This window comes from Heterodontus francisci, chromosome 43 (genome assembly GCF_036365525.1).
Source record: "Heterodontus francisci isolate sHetFra1 chromosome 43, sHetFra1.hap1, whole genome shotgun sequence".
Lineage (NCBI taxonomy): Eukaryota > Metazoa > Chordata > Chondrichthyes > Heterodontiformes > Heterodontidae > Heterodontus > Heterodontus francisci.
In genome coordinates this window covers 16,607,383-16,622,947 of record NC_090413.1, presented here as the reverse complement: position 1 = coordinate 16,622,947, position 15,565 = coordinate 16,607,383, and the positions used below count along the sequence as shown (strand labels likewise).

Genomic DNA, 15,565 nt, shown 5'->3' with positions numbered 1-15,565 from the left:
GGGGGCAGTAACTGCAGTGAGACAGGGACACCAGCAGATGGAGATGGTGAGAGGGGGCAGTAACTGCAGTGAGACAGGGACACCAGCAGATGGAGATGGTGAGAGGGGGCAGTAACCCAGTGTCGTGAGACAGGGACACCAGCAGATGGAGATGGTGAGAGGGGCAGTAACTGTAGTGAGACAGGGTCACCAGCAGATAGAGATGGTGAGCAGAGACAGTAACTGCAGTGAGACAGGGACACCAGCAGATGGAGATGGTGAGAGGGGCAGTAACTGTAGTGAGACAGGGTCACCAGCAGATGGAGATGGTGAGAGGGGCAGTAACTGCAGTGAGACAGGGACACCAGCAGATGGAGATGGTGAGAGGGGGCAGTAACTGCAGTGAGACAGGGACACCAGCAGATGGAGATGGTGAGAGGGGGCAGCAACTGCAGTGAGACAGGGACACCAGCAGATGGAGATGGTGAGAGGGGGCAGTAACTGCAGTGAGACAGGGACACCAGCAGATGGAGACGGTGAGGGGGGCAGTAACTCAGTGTCGTGAGACAGGGACACCAGCAGACGGAGATGGTGAGCGGGGGCAGTAACTGCAGTGAGACAGGGACACTCAGCTGAATGCATAACACACTCACGTCAAACCACTCCCTGCACTAGATCAATGGAGTGCTTGGCTTCTCGGAGCCCATTTCACTTTTTGGGCAGCCGACAGCCTGCTCGTTCTCGGGTGGGTGAAGAGGCCGGAGCGATTTTGGGTCCTGGACTATGATTAAATGGATCGTGCAATCTATGGACACCAAATGGGCATCTTGTTTCAGGCTGGCCCAATAGTGGCCACCCCAGAGTCCAGCAGGCCAGCAGCAATGTTTGCACTCTGTGGGAGTGAGTGTTGCTACCCTTGAGTTAGGAGAACCCCTTGGCATCAGCAGAGCAGATTATTTTTGCAGCCCTGGCAAGTAAATTAACTAAAACCTTCCCCGGGTCTCTGCTATTTTGTTATCTGAAGGGACTGCTCTGCTCCTCGGTGTTTGGTTGCCTGATCTTTGACCACCCAGTGCTGAGGGCAAGTTGGGGGACCTTCTAGTGCATCTGTTCTTGGGCCTGTTAAGTTGCACAAGGTTCCTTTTGGGTTGGTTGGAATGGGATATTGTTGCCTTATTTTAAGCCTCTTCTACTTTAATTGGACCATTTTAGATTGTATTACTGTTGCCACTCGAAAGAGCCACTTGTGGTGCTGACTTTTGTCAAGTCACACTGGGGCACCACAGCGCCCTCTTCCTGTTGATCCAATTATAGATGGCCCGGGGCCTCTTTGGCACTTTCACCAATGAAACCACTCGGAGAGCCCACGGAGCACACTCTAACTAATTCTCTCCTAAAATGGCAGACAGGGTCCTATGTAGGGTCATAAGGCCTTGATTTACATATAAGTAAGTGTAGTGTTCAATGGTTTGATTGATCTGTGTTTGATTGTGTTAGGCTGTTCACTGATCGATGTTCACTGTGCTTAATTGCTTAAACCGGAGGGTGGAGCTGGAGAGTTTTGAGAAGCTTCCGGATAAACAGGCCAGAGTTCTGTTGAGACAATGTGTAGAAATCTTGAAAGTGCTGAGATATTTTAAAGTACTGTAAATAAACCTGATGTTGACTTAGAACTAGTGACATCTCTGCATTGCTCTGAGATAAATCAGATATAAAATATCCAGCAAACTGGAAAATGCATAATCAGGGACCTACCACATGAAAGGCAGCTGCTTCAGTCTCCCACCCACTCTGAAAGAGATAGTGGGCTGTTAATGAGGCAGCAACTCTACTGACCCCACTTTGGGGCAGTTGATGCCCTGTTAACCCCCCTCCCCAACTTCCCGATACCCCCCAGTTTAAAATCGCCCCCTTTGTTCAGTAAGGGCACATGAAGACCTCGGACGAGAAACTACAGTGACTGTGATCACCACTACAATAAAGGTGGACTTTTCAGGCCAAGGACCTTCTCTTTCTTTTATTGGAAAGGAAATTGGTGAGAAGATGAAACCGCACCGTTAAGTGAGAAGAGTTACAACAGGGTGCAAAACGCAGCAACAAAAAAAAATACATTCACCGCTGTAAATACATAGTCATCTCAGCTCATGGCTCACCATCTTACTGACAAGTGTACAAAAAAGTAAACCCATCTTTTCGAAAACGGAACATGTCTCAAAATGACAAAAACGAACATTCGGCAATGCCAAGGAAAATGCTAAACTCACGAGGGAATATTTCGCTTGAAGTAACAGAGGGCAGGGTGGCAGGGCATGGGTTGGCAACATCGTGTGTGTACTCAGGTGATGAGGACAACTCGGGGAGCGGAGCGCACAGGACTAGCTAGGAGGAGGGCATCGCACACCCGTTATGGGGCGTGTCCCGTTTGACGTCAATTGGCATGAGTGGCTGTGAAAAATTTGATGGGCACCAATCCTCCCCTTGCCCAGCTTCTCTGCTGCCGTGCTCCGATGAGGCAACCCTCCAGTGGGCCAATCATTCCCCCCTGCCTCCCTCGTTCCTATTTTCAGCACCGGTTAGTTACCCTTTATCCACAGTTTTAACCTACCCTGCCTGGGCAGGAATGGGGTGGGTTCAGGCCAGGTGCCCATTTTAACCTAACCCACCTGGGCAGGATGTTAAACATGCAAATGACTCGAACCCACCCTATTGGGGAGTTGAGTTAAATTGGGCCTCTCTGTTTCTACAGCGAAGCACACAGTTGTGAACAATTTACAAACATTTACAAATGTCAGAATATAAATCTAAAAACAGAACAGCAGTCGATAATCAGTGTGACTTCTTTTTTCATAAATAGCATTGTACTTTCAAAACAAAAGTTTTACATTTTTACGTAACAGCATGTTGTATCAGATTTCAAAAAGTTCCAACGTCAAACCTTCACACCTGGCAAACTGTGTCACAGAAATAACTCAAGTGTCAAAGAGTTGAGCAGGGGGTTCATTCTTTTAATTAGTTCTCCGGAGGTAGGGGTGATTGGCCATCACTGGCAAGGCTGACATTTTAGTGCCCACCCCTAGTTGTCCATGAGAAGGTGGTGGTGGGCCTTCTTCTTGAACCCTTGCAGTCCGTGCTGTGAAGGTGGCTCCCATAGCCCGGTTGGAGCAGGGACAATGTTTACCGAGTGATGATGAAGGAATGTTCGATATATGTCCAAGGTGCAACATGGAGGGGAACTTGGACGTGATGGTTTTGGTGCCCCCGTACTTCTGGGTGTTGGAGTTCACGGGTTGGGGTGGTGCTGTTGGCATCCCTCTGTTGTGGTACTTATGTGTCCTGGTTCAGACCACTCCGGTCAAACCAGGTTGGACTCTAGTTTGTTGCCAGGCAACTGGGTTAAGTAACGGCACTTTTCTGTTGCTGGTGAGTTCTAGGCACTGAGTACATCATAAATATAAGGGGAATGGAACTTTCACCTTCAATGGCGCCCGAGCCAGTCTGACGCTGTTATTGTCAGTGGAATATACAAGCGTATTTCTTATTGGTTCTTCAACGGCCCCAATAATGATTGGCTGGTGCAGGGAAAGGGGTGTGGTCTTTGTCACTCACATGTGTCTGCTTGTCACTTTGTTCTATCTCCATCCAATGCAAAGAGTAGGTCAAAGCCCAGGCTTCCTCAATCTGCCACTTCAATTCATCTCAGCTTCTTAAGGAGGCAGCAGTCATTACTCTTCTCTCAAGGCTCAATATCTTGGTACAGGAATGGTCATTCAGCTCCTCAAGCAGTTAGGTCATGGTTGATCTGTAAATCAACTCACACAGTCTCCTACATTCCTGTCATCAGCCCTACCTCCACTCTACACAAGCTCTAACTCATTCCAAAAGTCTGAAGCCCAATACCCCATCCTACATAAGGACTATCCCTCTCCTCACCGGCTCACTGACTCCTCCAACTTCACGGTCCTCTTTTTCCAATTCCCTCCTGCCTTCTGTCCACCATGTCTGCCGTCTTCTCTAATCCTCCTTTCCAGTTCGTACAGCTCTCCCAATACTGACCTATTGCACATCTCCACCACCACCCTCGGCTCTATAATCAGTGATAGAACCTTCAGCTTGTGGGCCCTATGTACTGTGAAATTCCAAACCTCTTTGTGTAATTATTCCTATTCTCACACACCTTTCTGACCAAAGGAAAGATTTACATTTCTGAGACCACCTGTCAGAACCTCAGGATATCCCCAAGCGCTTTGCAACCAGTGGGATGCGTTTCTATAAAACATTTACCCACAACGATTTCCCATAAAATGCAATGAGATAAATGACCAAGTAATCCATTTTAGTAATTCTGCTTAAGGGATAAATATTGATCAGAAATTGGGGAGCAAACCTTCTTCGAAATAGTGCCGAAGGACCTTATGCACCCATCTGAAAGTCTTGATGGACCCTCAGTTTAACTTTTCAACTGAATGATGGCACCTCCAACAGTGCAGCGCTCCTGCAGTACTGACCCTCCAACAGTGCAGCGCTCCTGCAGTACTGGCCCTCCAACAGTGCAGCACTCCCACAGTACTGACCCTCCAACAGTGCACCACTCCCGCAGTACTGACCCTCCAACAGTGCAGCGCTCCTGCAGTACTGACCCTCCAACAGTGCAGCGCTCCTGCAGTACTGGCCCTCCAACAGTGCAGCACTCCCACAGTAATGACTCTCCAACAGTGCAGCACTCACATAGTACTGCACTGGAGTGTCATCTGGGAGTTAGTGCTGCAGTCTCTGGAGTGGGGTTTGAATCCTTCACCTTTTGACTTGAAGTTGAAAGTGCTGCCAAATGAAGACATCTGACACTCACTCCCCGCTGACACCTACTCACCCACCTTGCAATCTAAAACCCAAGCCTGATCTCAAATAACCGCCATTTGCTGAATGGTCTCCTTTTCGTTCCTTTCCAGCCCTGGGTTGGACCTGCATTGTTAGCCTTGGCTCTTCAATTGGATACTTGTTTCTGCAGAACGTTACACTCAGCTAAACCCAGAATGAGCTGTGATCTTTTTTGGGTCCCTTTCTCCCCTCCACCTCTCCCAAAAGCTGTTGTCTCATGGTGGGGTTATGATCAGTCTGTCATCAAAGGCTTGTCTCAAGTTGCCTTTCTTCCAAGTGTAATCTTGCAAGAGTGTGGAAAGGCTTCAAAGCCATGCGTCCAGAGACTCCCTCACTTAGCAAAGGGAGCAGTGAATTTGCAAGCCCCCCCACCCCCGATTCAGCTGTCTATCAACCAACCAACCAGAAGAGTGTTTCACTCTCCTTGACCAGGTCCTGCTCCCAAGGGATTGGGATGGATTCATGATAGAAACAGTTGAGTTCCTTGCTTATTCTGTGAGACCCGCCCCATGCCCTCCAACCCCATGATGTGCTGATCGGCCAGTCTTCTGTGACCTGTAGCTTGATCTAAACAGTATGGAGGTCATTGAACTCAATACAGTTAAAGATGGCAGAGCCATGACTGAAATTGCTGCATTATTACATGTAAACTATAATATATATACACGCTCGTGCACAGATACCCGCCTTACGTATAAACACACACACATACATACAAACACACTAAATCTGTCAGCTTAAAGTGGTTTCTGTGAATCAATAACATATTTAATGTGGTTTGGTTCAGTCTCTGTAGCAGTCAACACTAACTCTTCATAAAAGTTCCAGGTGAGCAAAGGGTATGGGGGGGAAGACAATAGAGCTGGACATTTCAGGCAGGGAATGTTCTATCTCTGTACCCCTAAAGTGTTGGACTGACACTTTCCACTTTCCAGTGTCAGTCAGCCTTGTGGGGTGTCCATCCACCCAGTGTGTTGCCAATGGCGACGATGCCAATACTCTCACACGGGTGACATGGGCGAGTTGGCCGTGCGCCAGGTTCTGCGCTAACTGTCCACATGGCACAGTCCAATGTGGCCTACCCACAAACCCCTCAGTGCTGGCATCAGGCAGAAGCCAGCCTCAAAGTTAGCAGGTGCTCCACCCAGTTTTGGACTGGACAGTCCAGATGTCGGAAGATCGGTCTGGAAAATTCAATGAAGCAAATCAAATATCCTAAAAAGTCATTATTAAAAATAAAACTAAATTTACTTCCTGCACTCACACCAATCCCTCATGGCATATGGGCACAAACCTATTAAGGTTTTTGATCGATTTTAAACAGCAGCAAAGTAATCCGCAGAAGTTAAGGTGTTTAAGCCCCTTTGCCCAGCCTGGCTAGTTCAGGAGTTAAGAACTGGTAGAAGGGCAGCGTTGTTACCGCACCCCCTTATTCACCCTCTGTTTTCCAGACTGAATTCCAAAGCATTGGAGATGTGGAGAGAGTTGATTTATGTAGATGTCAGAGTGTTAGCACTGGGGTACAGAGCATCTTTGATTGCAGATACTTGCATCAAGCATGCCCTGGGTCAGATAAGCTCTTCACTCCGTCCCAACCACATCCCTTTACCCATTGTCAAAAGGAGCATTTAATGGAACAATTATCCATGGCCAATAAGTGCCTAATGGGAACTAGATTGAGAATGCCCAAACTCATTTCACGTGGGACTTTTAAGCCAACAGAGAGGGGCAAAGGGACCTGCACACAGTCTGTCTGGGATGGATTTTATCCGAGATCCTCGAGGTGAAAGAACAGCATATAATTCAATGTGCCATCCAGACTCCATGTTGTCATTATTGTACATCCAAGTCTTAGAACTGTAGAAGTTGATGCTGCAGACATACTTATTAGAAGCAGTGAGCTTGATGCACCCGAGTGGATTAGAACATTTCTGGTTCGAAATGGCAAAATATTTTTTTTTTCCCTTTCTTCCAAAGCTTGTACCGCATTTACACAGAGAGACGGCGGAAAGACTGGGCAACAGGAATGGGGCGAAGAGGCTGATTTCAGTCCCAAGAAGAGTGAGTCAGTGTGGTGCCGTCTCTCTCATTCTCTTTCTCTTTCTCTCGCAATTGCACAAATTCAAGCAGCTCTCCAAACAGCCCTGCATGGGCGCTGTGCTTCGACTCACATTCCTGTCTCATGTGTGCTTTTCAGTCCCTGGAAGAAAGCAGGAAAATTAAGAACATCAGTTGTTGGAAACGTTTGGGCAATTTTTATCGCTACTCAATTTCTTTGCTGATTTTCCTCTCCAGAAGAAGACAGAATTGCATTTATATAGCACCTTTCACAACCTCAAGATGTCCCAAAGCACTTTATAGCCAATGAAGTACTTTTGAAGTGTAGTCACAGTGCATAGCAAGATCCCACAGACAGCAATGTGTTAATGACCAGTTAATATATATTTTTTAACTGATTAGGGTTGAGGGATGAATATTGGGCAGGACACAAGGGACAACATCCTTGCTCATTGAATAGCACCATGGTATACTTTATATCCACCTGAGAAGGCAGACAGTGCCTTGGTTTAATGTCTCATCTGAAAGCTAGTAGCTCTGACAGTGCAGCACCCCCTCAGTACTGCATTGGGAGTGTCATCCTAGCTTTTGTGCTCAAGCCTCTGGAGTGGGACTTGAACTCACAACCTCTGAAACTAAGGCAAGGCCACTACCTACTGAGCCATCACATTATACTGGCCAACAGATTGAGGAGAGCTGCCTGGTCGAAGCGATGTCCCAGCTGTGGTGGTGCTTCCTCCTCTCTGGCTTGGTCTGATCACACACATACCTGGGTGGAAGAGGTTGAAAACTCCGAGTACTTCGAGGCTTTCTTCAAGTTACAGACACCGATGAAGATCTTGGTATATTCATCCCTGACCTGCAAGACAATGGGTACATGTAGTTTGTATGGCTTTAGCTACACCACTGGCACCGATCGTACTGCTGGGACCATTCATGGGCTTCAGTGCATCCAAAACCCAGAATGTCCCTGAACTTTCCCATCACCGCCCGCCTGGGTGAGAGATGGTGACCGAGTTGGCCTCTTGGCCCATCTTTTCCTTTTTCTGCTAAACCATGAAGGCAGGGGATCGCTATTAGGGAGAGAAGGGTTATGCCAGTTGCTATACAGTGAGTGAAAGGGCCACACTAATGGTGCAGTGTGATAAGAGGTCATAAGGGCCAGGAAGGCCCCAGTTAATCTCTGATCGGCATTGACTTTGTAGACGTCACCTGACAATGGGGTTCCTACAAGTGTACATCATATTCCTGGGGCAGTGAGGTTTAAAATCAGCCTGGGTACATACCCCGCACCAATATCTAGAGACCCCTGCTGAGATGTGAAGATATATGGCTGTTGTGGGTGGTAATGCTACCCATCATTGCGGAATTGCCGAGCAATACTCCCATCTTAGGCTCAGCCATGAAGAATGGATACTTGGGCATGGTATGGAGGGAGTATGAAGAGAGCGAATATTATGGGGCAGATAGACACCCACTAGCTAGAGGCCTGATTGGCTGTTGCAGTTCAAGCTCCATCGAAAAGATATTAGAGCTAGTATTCCTCTCTGGACCCAGCTAAACATCTGACAGGTGCAGCAGGCCTAAGGTGCACTTGCAATGCACCCATGAGGAGGAGAATGCTCGCAGTTTTCCTGGCCTGGATTATTCGCATAATCTGGACATTCTTGAGGCCTCCCCAGCTGCACCACCTCTCCTACAGTAGGGCCTTGGTAAGATACAATGGGTGGAAGGAAGTTCAGTGACCAGGCAACTCCGAGGCCTGAAGATTGCTTCAGGGAAAATGCTCCATTTATCTTCAGGATCTTCAGGGATCTTCCAGATTCCTCCAACATGAGGACACTCATGGCACAAGCTACCTACACCAGGGGTATTATGGCCACATCCTTCAATTTGGGCATCCCATGGACATAGCCAGAGCAACATTGGTAGGACATGGGGAATGCCTTCGCCTACCTCATCAACAGGCTGACATCTCCTATTACAGGCACAGCCCAGTAAGGACCATCATGGGATGTGCCAGAGCAATTTAGCCGAGGCAGAGACAGAACATGTCTTCATCCCGTTTTCCTCTTCCTGACTGTCAGCAGATGCAAGGGGCTTTGTCCTGTTTTGTCTGTGGTTTGACTCTTTAAGAGTCAATTTGCATTGTGAGAAGGTAACAAATCCAAGAGTGCTGACCGATCCTCCCAATGAGTTCAGACTCTTACCTGCTTGTTAAAGAGACAATGCAGGATGAAGATGAATGCCCCCTGCAGGCTATTGACGATAGTGAAGATATAGGCCATGGCAATGGTTTCCTTCTGGAAATGTAACATGCCAAATATCCACGTGCATCCCAGGAGGCAGAGCTGGGCGACAGCAGTGAAGGTGAAAGCCCTGAGAAAAGACGTAAGATATGGCATGAGAGTACTGAGTGTCAGAAAAGTCTTCCAACTATTCGCTTTGCTCCACTCCCACTACATTAACAACACAATGAAACTTCTCCTGGTGGTTCTGGGAGCACATGCAGTGGAATGTATTTTTTTTTTAATTGTTCATGGTCACTGGATCAAAATCCTGGAACTCGCTCTCGTTCTTCTCAAATAAAGTCAGTCACAGGATGTGGGCATCATTGAGAAAGCCAGCATTTATAGGCCATCCCTAATTGTCCTTTGAAAATGTGGTGGCGAACCGCTTTCTTGATAACTGAATGGATCATTAGGCCATTTCAGAGGACAGTTAAAAGTCAACCACATTGCAGTGTTTCTGGAGCCACATATCGGCTAGACTAGGTAAGGATGACAGATTTCTTTCCCTAAATGACATTAATAAACAAGATTTTTTTAAACAAAAATCAGTAGTGACTTAGTCACCATTACCAATATTAGCTTTTTTTAAAATTTCAAGTTGACTTAATTAACCGAATTAAAATTCCTGAGCTACAATGCTGGGATTTAAACTCATCTTTAGATCCTTCAGCCAGGCCTACTCTGGATAACTAGTTGTTATGTTTTCACCTGTTTGCTGGATATTTTATATATATGATTTATCTCAGAGCAATGCAGATATGTCACTAGTTCTAAATCAAAAACAGGTTTATTTACAGTACTTTAAAATCTCTCAGCACTTACAAGATTTCAGTACAATGTCTTTCAGAACACTCTTGTGTTTACTACAATAGTCCAGCCTCTCTCTTTAGTTTAATCAAATCTAGGCTTAAGCAATCAATCACAGTGAACACTGATCAGTGAACATACTAATTACAATCAAACACAGATCAATCAAACCATTGAACACTACACTAGTGCCTATAACATTACCACTGTGACTACCATTCCCAATAGGACTATCACAGCACCCCCACCACACGCCTGCAACGTTTAAGAAGATGGCCCACCGCCACCTTCATGGGAAACTGGGATGGGCAATAAATACTGGCCTTGCCAGTGGTGCCCAGAAATCCAGAGAATTAACTAACGAATCAGGAGAAGATTACTTCCCCCAGAACTAAAACTGAGGAATTTAGGTGGTCCATTTTAAATTGTAAGATGCAAGGTGGATGATACCTTGTAACATCAGAGTTGTAAGCAGAGTAAGTCAGACCTCCAAAATATAGTTGGATACCATTAAGGAAGGATTAATATATTAATAATGACTGGTTGATTCACATCCCTAATTTTCCATTTGCCATTATTTATTTAAAGGAGGCCTCTAACCTATGACCCTTGGGAGCAGGTCACCTGCTCTGAGACCAGATAGGGTCTTTGAGGTCCAGGCCAGCTCAGCTACTTTTTGTATTTATCTTGTAGTTATTAGTTTGCCCCATTTGAGTTTGGTGGGCCTGAAAGTTAGGGAAGGACTATTTCCAGCTCATTGATGGGATCGATCCTCCATCAGAACAGCAAGATCTGTTAGTATCAGTAGCTGGAAGTATATGAAGAATTTTTAAGAAGAGGAATTTAAACTTTAAGTGCAGTCTCTTGAGTTATGAATCTACATAAAGTCAATAGTCCAGTTATCCTGATTGAAAGGATGTAAAGTTACCATTACCACATGTGTCAAATCTCCTCACCTGATTTTCTTCAAGTTGTCCATATCAGGATTCAGGCTTGAAAACTTATCGACTAGCCGCAACACAGTAATGATAAAGAAACCTGCATTGACCTGCCGTGGGAGAGAGAAAAGAACATTTTGAGATAGCTCATGGTTTATTTTAATATGTTTGCTTTGCCTGTCAACACTTTCACAGACTTGCGACTCACTGGAGAAAGGGTTAGATGTCGCTCTGGTTTGTTCTGTTTGTAGCTCTTATGGTAATGAATTGGTTACAGCGGTGACCTTGTAATCCTGCGACAATGAGTTTGAATCTCACGTTGGCAGGTTATGAAGTTGAATTTAATAAAGTTGATAATTTATGGGCTTGGAAGGAATCACCATGAAAACTGGACATAAGAATACAATGTTTGCCAGTGTCCTTCAGGACCCAGTTCTACATGGTTGCATCTTAACACCCATTGTTTTTTCTCAGAGTAACTAGGGATGACAAGTGATTACAGGCTATGTTCTCAGATTACTGTTACCTCTTAAATTAGCCTATTTCAGCTTGGATGGGAATGAGAGTATTCAGGAGGAGGTGGTGGCATAGTGGTAATGTCGCTGGACTAGTAATCCAGAGCCCAGGCTAATGCTCTGGGTGCATGGGTTCAAATCCCACCACAACAGATGGTGAAATTTAAATTCAATAATAAATCTGGAATTAAAAGCCAATCTAATGGTGACCATGAAACCATTGCCGATTATTGTAAAAACCCATCTGGTTTTATTTTTTTCCTTTAGGGAAGGAAACCTGCTGTCCTTACCTGGTCTGGCCTACATGTGACTCCAGACCCGCAGCAATGTGGTTGACTCTTAAATGCCCTCTGAAATGGCCTAGCAAGCCACTCAGTTCAAGGGCACTTAGGGATGGGCAACAAATGCTGGCCTTGCCAGCGATGCCCACATCTCACGAACAAATTAAAAAATAAAGAACTAAACATTGTTCATGGGCTAAGGAGAGAAAACAAACTTTCTGCTCCTGATACTCTCTGGCGGGGGGGTACTTACCGAATGTCAATAATGGGTGCAGAGAGGATCAAGTGTGACTCTGTAAATTATCTTTCGATCTTGCTTACATATGAAAAATGCTCACTTGATTAAGGTGCCTGAGGTTTTCCAGCACTGTGGAACTGCTACCAGCAAGATATCAAGATAATTATGAGTGAGTAAGGCCATTCAACCCATCATAATACCTCCAATCCTTTTGTAATATCCACATTTCAATTACTTCATTGGAGAAGGGCATAGAGTTTCAGTAAACCATTTAAAACTTGAGTAAACAGATATAACGCAATGATACAGTGAAATGTCCAACTATTCAATGAAACCAACACTGATAGGTATCTAATCGGCTTCTTCAGGGTTGCTGGTTAGTCTGCCCACCATCTGATCCCATTGGTACTTGCAAATTGCAGTGGGATACTGTCATAGGATTGACTAAAATATTTTAAGAAGGGTCCCTTCAGTTTAGAGGTCGCTGGAACATCTAGTTGGGTAGGTGTCAGGAGGCTAATGGACCAAACATTCCTACTTCAATTTTCAACTCCTTACCACCCCGATTTCCAATGTAACTAGGGTTGGCTGCAGTCGAAACATTGCCCCCACAAAATCTGAGGTGGGTTTCTTTTTTACTGACGCAGAAATGAAGCTGATCAGCACATTGTGATTGCTTTCTTAATTCACGTGGGCGTCATTGGCAAGGCCGACGCTTATTGCACATCTCTAGTTGCCCCTGAGAAGGTGTTGATGTGACTTCTTATTGAACCACTGATCTCCATGTGGTATTTCTTATGTTTTTATGTGAAGGTGATGCTAAAGTGCTGTTAGGGAGGGAGTTCCAGGATTTTGACTCAGCGATGATGAAGGAACAGAGATGGAGTTCCAAGTCAGGATGGTGTGCGACTTGGAGGGGAACGTGCAGGTGGTGCATTACCATGCATTTGCTGTCCTTGTCCTTCTAGGTGGTAAATCGTAGGTTTGGAATCGGGACATTGAGAAGAACCATGAATACAGACAGACACACTGTGTATTTTCACTTTTACTATAAACTTACCACAATTACTACACAGACTGGAGCCAGGAAAGCCCACAGAAATCTGCTTTTCAGATCCAACCAACAACTGGAGAAGAAAGACAAGAATGTATTGGTTTCCAAAGTCACAGTTTTATTTTTACATTCCATTCCCTCCCAACCCCCAACACATGCACACAGTTTAATCTCCGCCTGTCTTACAAGATGCTGGGGCCCCCCAGCAACTCTACTCAAATAACCATCCCTCTTGTGTGAGCCGAGACAGTTAATTGCTCACTTGCTATTCCATCAAGGGGTGCATAACTGCCCAGCTCAATTCTGCCCTCAATGTGTCCCATTGGCTAGCAATCAGGAACAGGGACTCTGTATTTGCTCTGCGTCCTTGAACGAGAAGGGCGGGGATGGATTCTAAAGGTCTAGCAGGGTTCCCTCTCTTCTGATCATTACTGAATGATTTCCACCCCCACCCCCCGCCCTCTACTTCCCCCTCCAGCTAGAAATAGATTGTGTGTGGATGTTGCTTGAGAAGTTAATTGTGCTTGGCTGCCAACACATGAAGAAGGGACACAAGAGAACTTGAACGAGGTAAAAGACAACAGCAAGAATCCAGAGTGAATTAGGGATCTATAGAGTGATAGATCAGGACAGCACAAAAGGAGGTGCAGGTTCTTTCTAAGAGTGATCCAGTTCGGCCCACTCCCTCTTTCTTTCCCAATATTCCTGAAGTTTTTCTCCTTCAAGTATTTATCCAATTCCCTTTGGAAAGCTACTGTTGAATCTGTTTCCACCACCCTTTCGGATATTGCATTTCAGATCCTAACCGTTTCAAAAAATTCATTCATGGGATGTGGGCGTCGCTGGCCAGGCCAGCATTTATTGCCCATCCCTAATTGCCCTTGAGAAGGTGGTGGTGAGCTGCCTTCTTGAACTGCTGCACTCCATTTGGGGTAGGTATACCCACAGTGCTGTTAGGAAGGGAGTTCCAGGATTTTGACCCAGCGACAGTGAAGGAACGGCAATATAGTTCCAAGTCAGGATGGTGTGTGACTTGGAGGGAAACTTGCAGGTGATGATGTTCCCATGCATCTGCTGCCCTTGTCCTTCGAGCTGGTAGAGGTCACGGGTTTGGAAGGTGCTGTCTAAGGAGCCTTGGTGCATTGCTGCAGTGCATCTTGTAGATGGTACACACTGCTGCCACTGTGCGTCGATGGTGGAGGGAGTGAATGTTTGTGGATGGTGTGTCAATCAAGCAGGCTGCTTTGTCCTGGATGGTGTCGAGCTTCTTGAGTGTTGTTGGAGCTGCACCCATCCAGGCAAGTGGAGAGTATTCCATCACACTCCTGACTTGTGCCTTGTAGATGGTGGACAGGCTTTGGGGAGACAGGAGGTGAGTTACTCGCTTCAGTATTCCTAGTTCTGACCTGCTCTTGTAGCCATTGTATTTATATGGTTACTCCAGTTCAGTTTCTGGTCAATGGTAGCCCCTAGGATATTGATAGTGGGGGATTCAGCGATCGTAATACCATTGAATATCAAGGGGAGATGGTTAGATTCTCTCTTGTTGAATATGGTCATTGCCTGGCACTTGTGTGACGTGAATGTTACTTGCCACTTATCAGCCCAAGCCTGGATATTGTCCAGGTCTTGCTGCATTTCTACACGGACTGCTTCAGTATCTGAGGAGTCACGAATGGTGCTGAACATTGTGCAATCATCAGCGAACATCCCCATTTTTGACCTTATGATTGAAGGAAGGTCATTGATGAAGCAGTTGAAGATGGTTGGGCCTTGGACATTTATTGCGTTAAAAAAAATTCCTTCATGTCGCCTCCGTTCCTTTGCCATTCACCTTAAATTTTGGGATATACAGATCACAAAAATGTAGTCGTCAAAACTAAAATGGTGAATGAAATGTTAGTCTTTATATCTACAGGGCTAGAATATAAAGGGGAGGAATTGGTGCTGCAGCTGTCTAAAGTCCTGGTTCAACCACATCTGGAGTTACAGTGCACAGTTCTGGGAATTGGAAAAGAATTATTGGCTTTGGAATGAGTGGCGCACGGATTCACTAGTGTGTTACCAGGTCTCCAAGAGTTAAATTGTGACGAAAGACTAGATAAATTAGGCTTGTATTCCCAGAATGTAGAAGGCTAAGGGGTGACTTGATTGAGCTTTTTAGGGTTCTGAGAATTTCTGCTGGTGGGGGAGTCGAGGACAGAAGGGGACAGAGCTTTAAAAATCATTCAGGAGACAGGTTAGGATATAATTCTTCACTCAAAGGGAAGTAGAAGTGCAGAAAATGCTTGCTAATCATTTAAATCTGAGATCAATAGATTTTTGCTAGACAAGGGTAAACAAAAGGATGTAGAGCTAAGGGCAGGCAGATAGAGTTAAGGTACAGATCGGACATGAGCTCATTGAAAGGCAGAACAAGTTTGAGGGGCTGAATGGCCTCCTCCTGTTCCTGTGTTCCTAATCAGCAATGTGATGATAAAAGTGGAGAATGTTGAAGAACAATCCCATCTCATGTACAAACCCGACTAC

General features: G+C 45.7%; 1 protein-coding gene across 8 annotated transcripts in view; it reads right to left on the bottom strand.

The window, feature by feature from the left end:
* Positions 1 to 1,981: 1,981 nt before the first annotated feature.
* The window catches only part of LOC137355614 (adhesion G protein-coupled receptor E1-like), a 79,787-nt gene continuing 66,203 nt past the window's right edge, over positions 1,982 to 15,565 (bottom strand). For all 8 annotated transcript variants that reach the window (XM_068020945.1, XM_068020949.1, XM_068020948.1 and 5 more), the window contains 5 exons: positions 13,043 to 13,109; positions 10,967 to 11,058; positions 9,123 to 9,291; positions 7,682 to 7,771; positions 1,982 to 7,054 (listed from right to left, as the gene is read on the bottom strand). In XM_068020945.1, the coding sequence (XP_067877046.1) occupies positions 7,022 to 7,054; positions 7,682 to 7,771; positions 9,123 to 9,291; positions 10,967 to 11,058; positions 13,043 to 13,109 (451 nt within the window). In that variant the 3' untranslated portion in view covers positions 1,982 to 7,021. The remainder of the gene's footprint in view (positions 7,055 to 7,681; positions 7,772 to 9,122; positions 9,292 to 10,966; positions 11,059 to 13,042; positions 13,110 to 15,565) is intronic.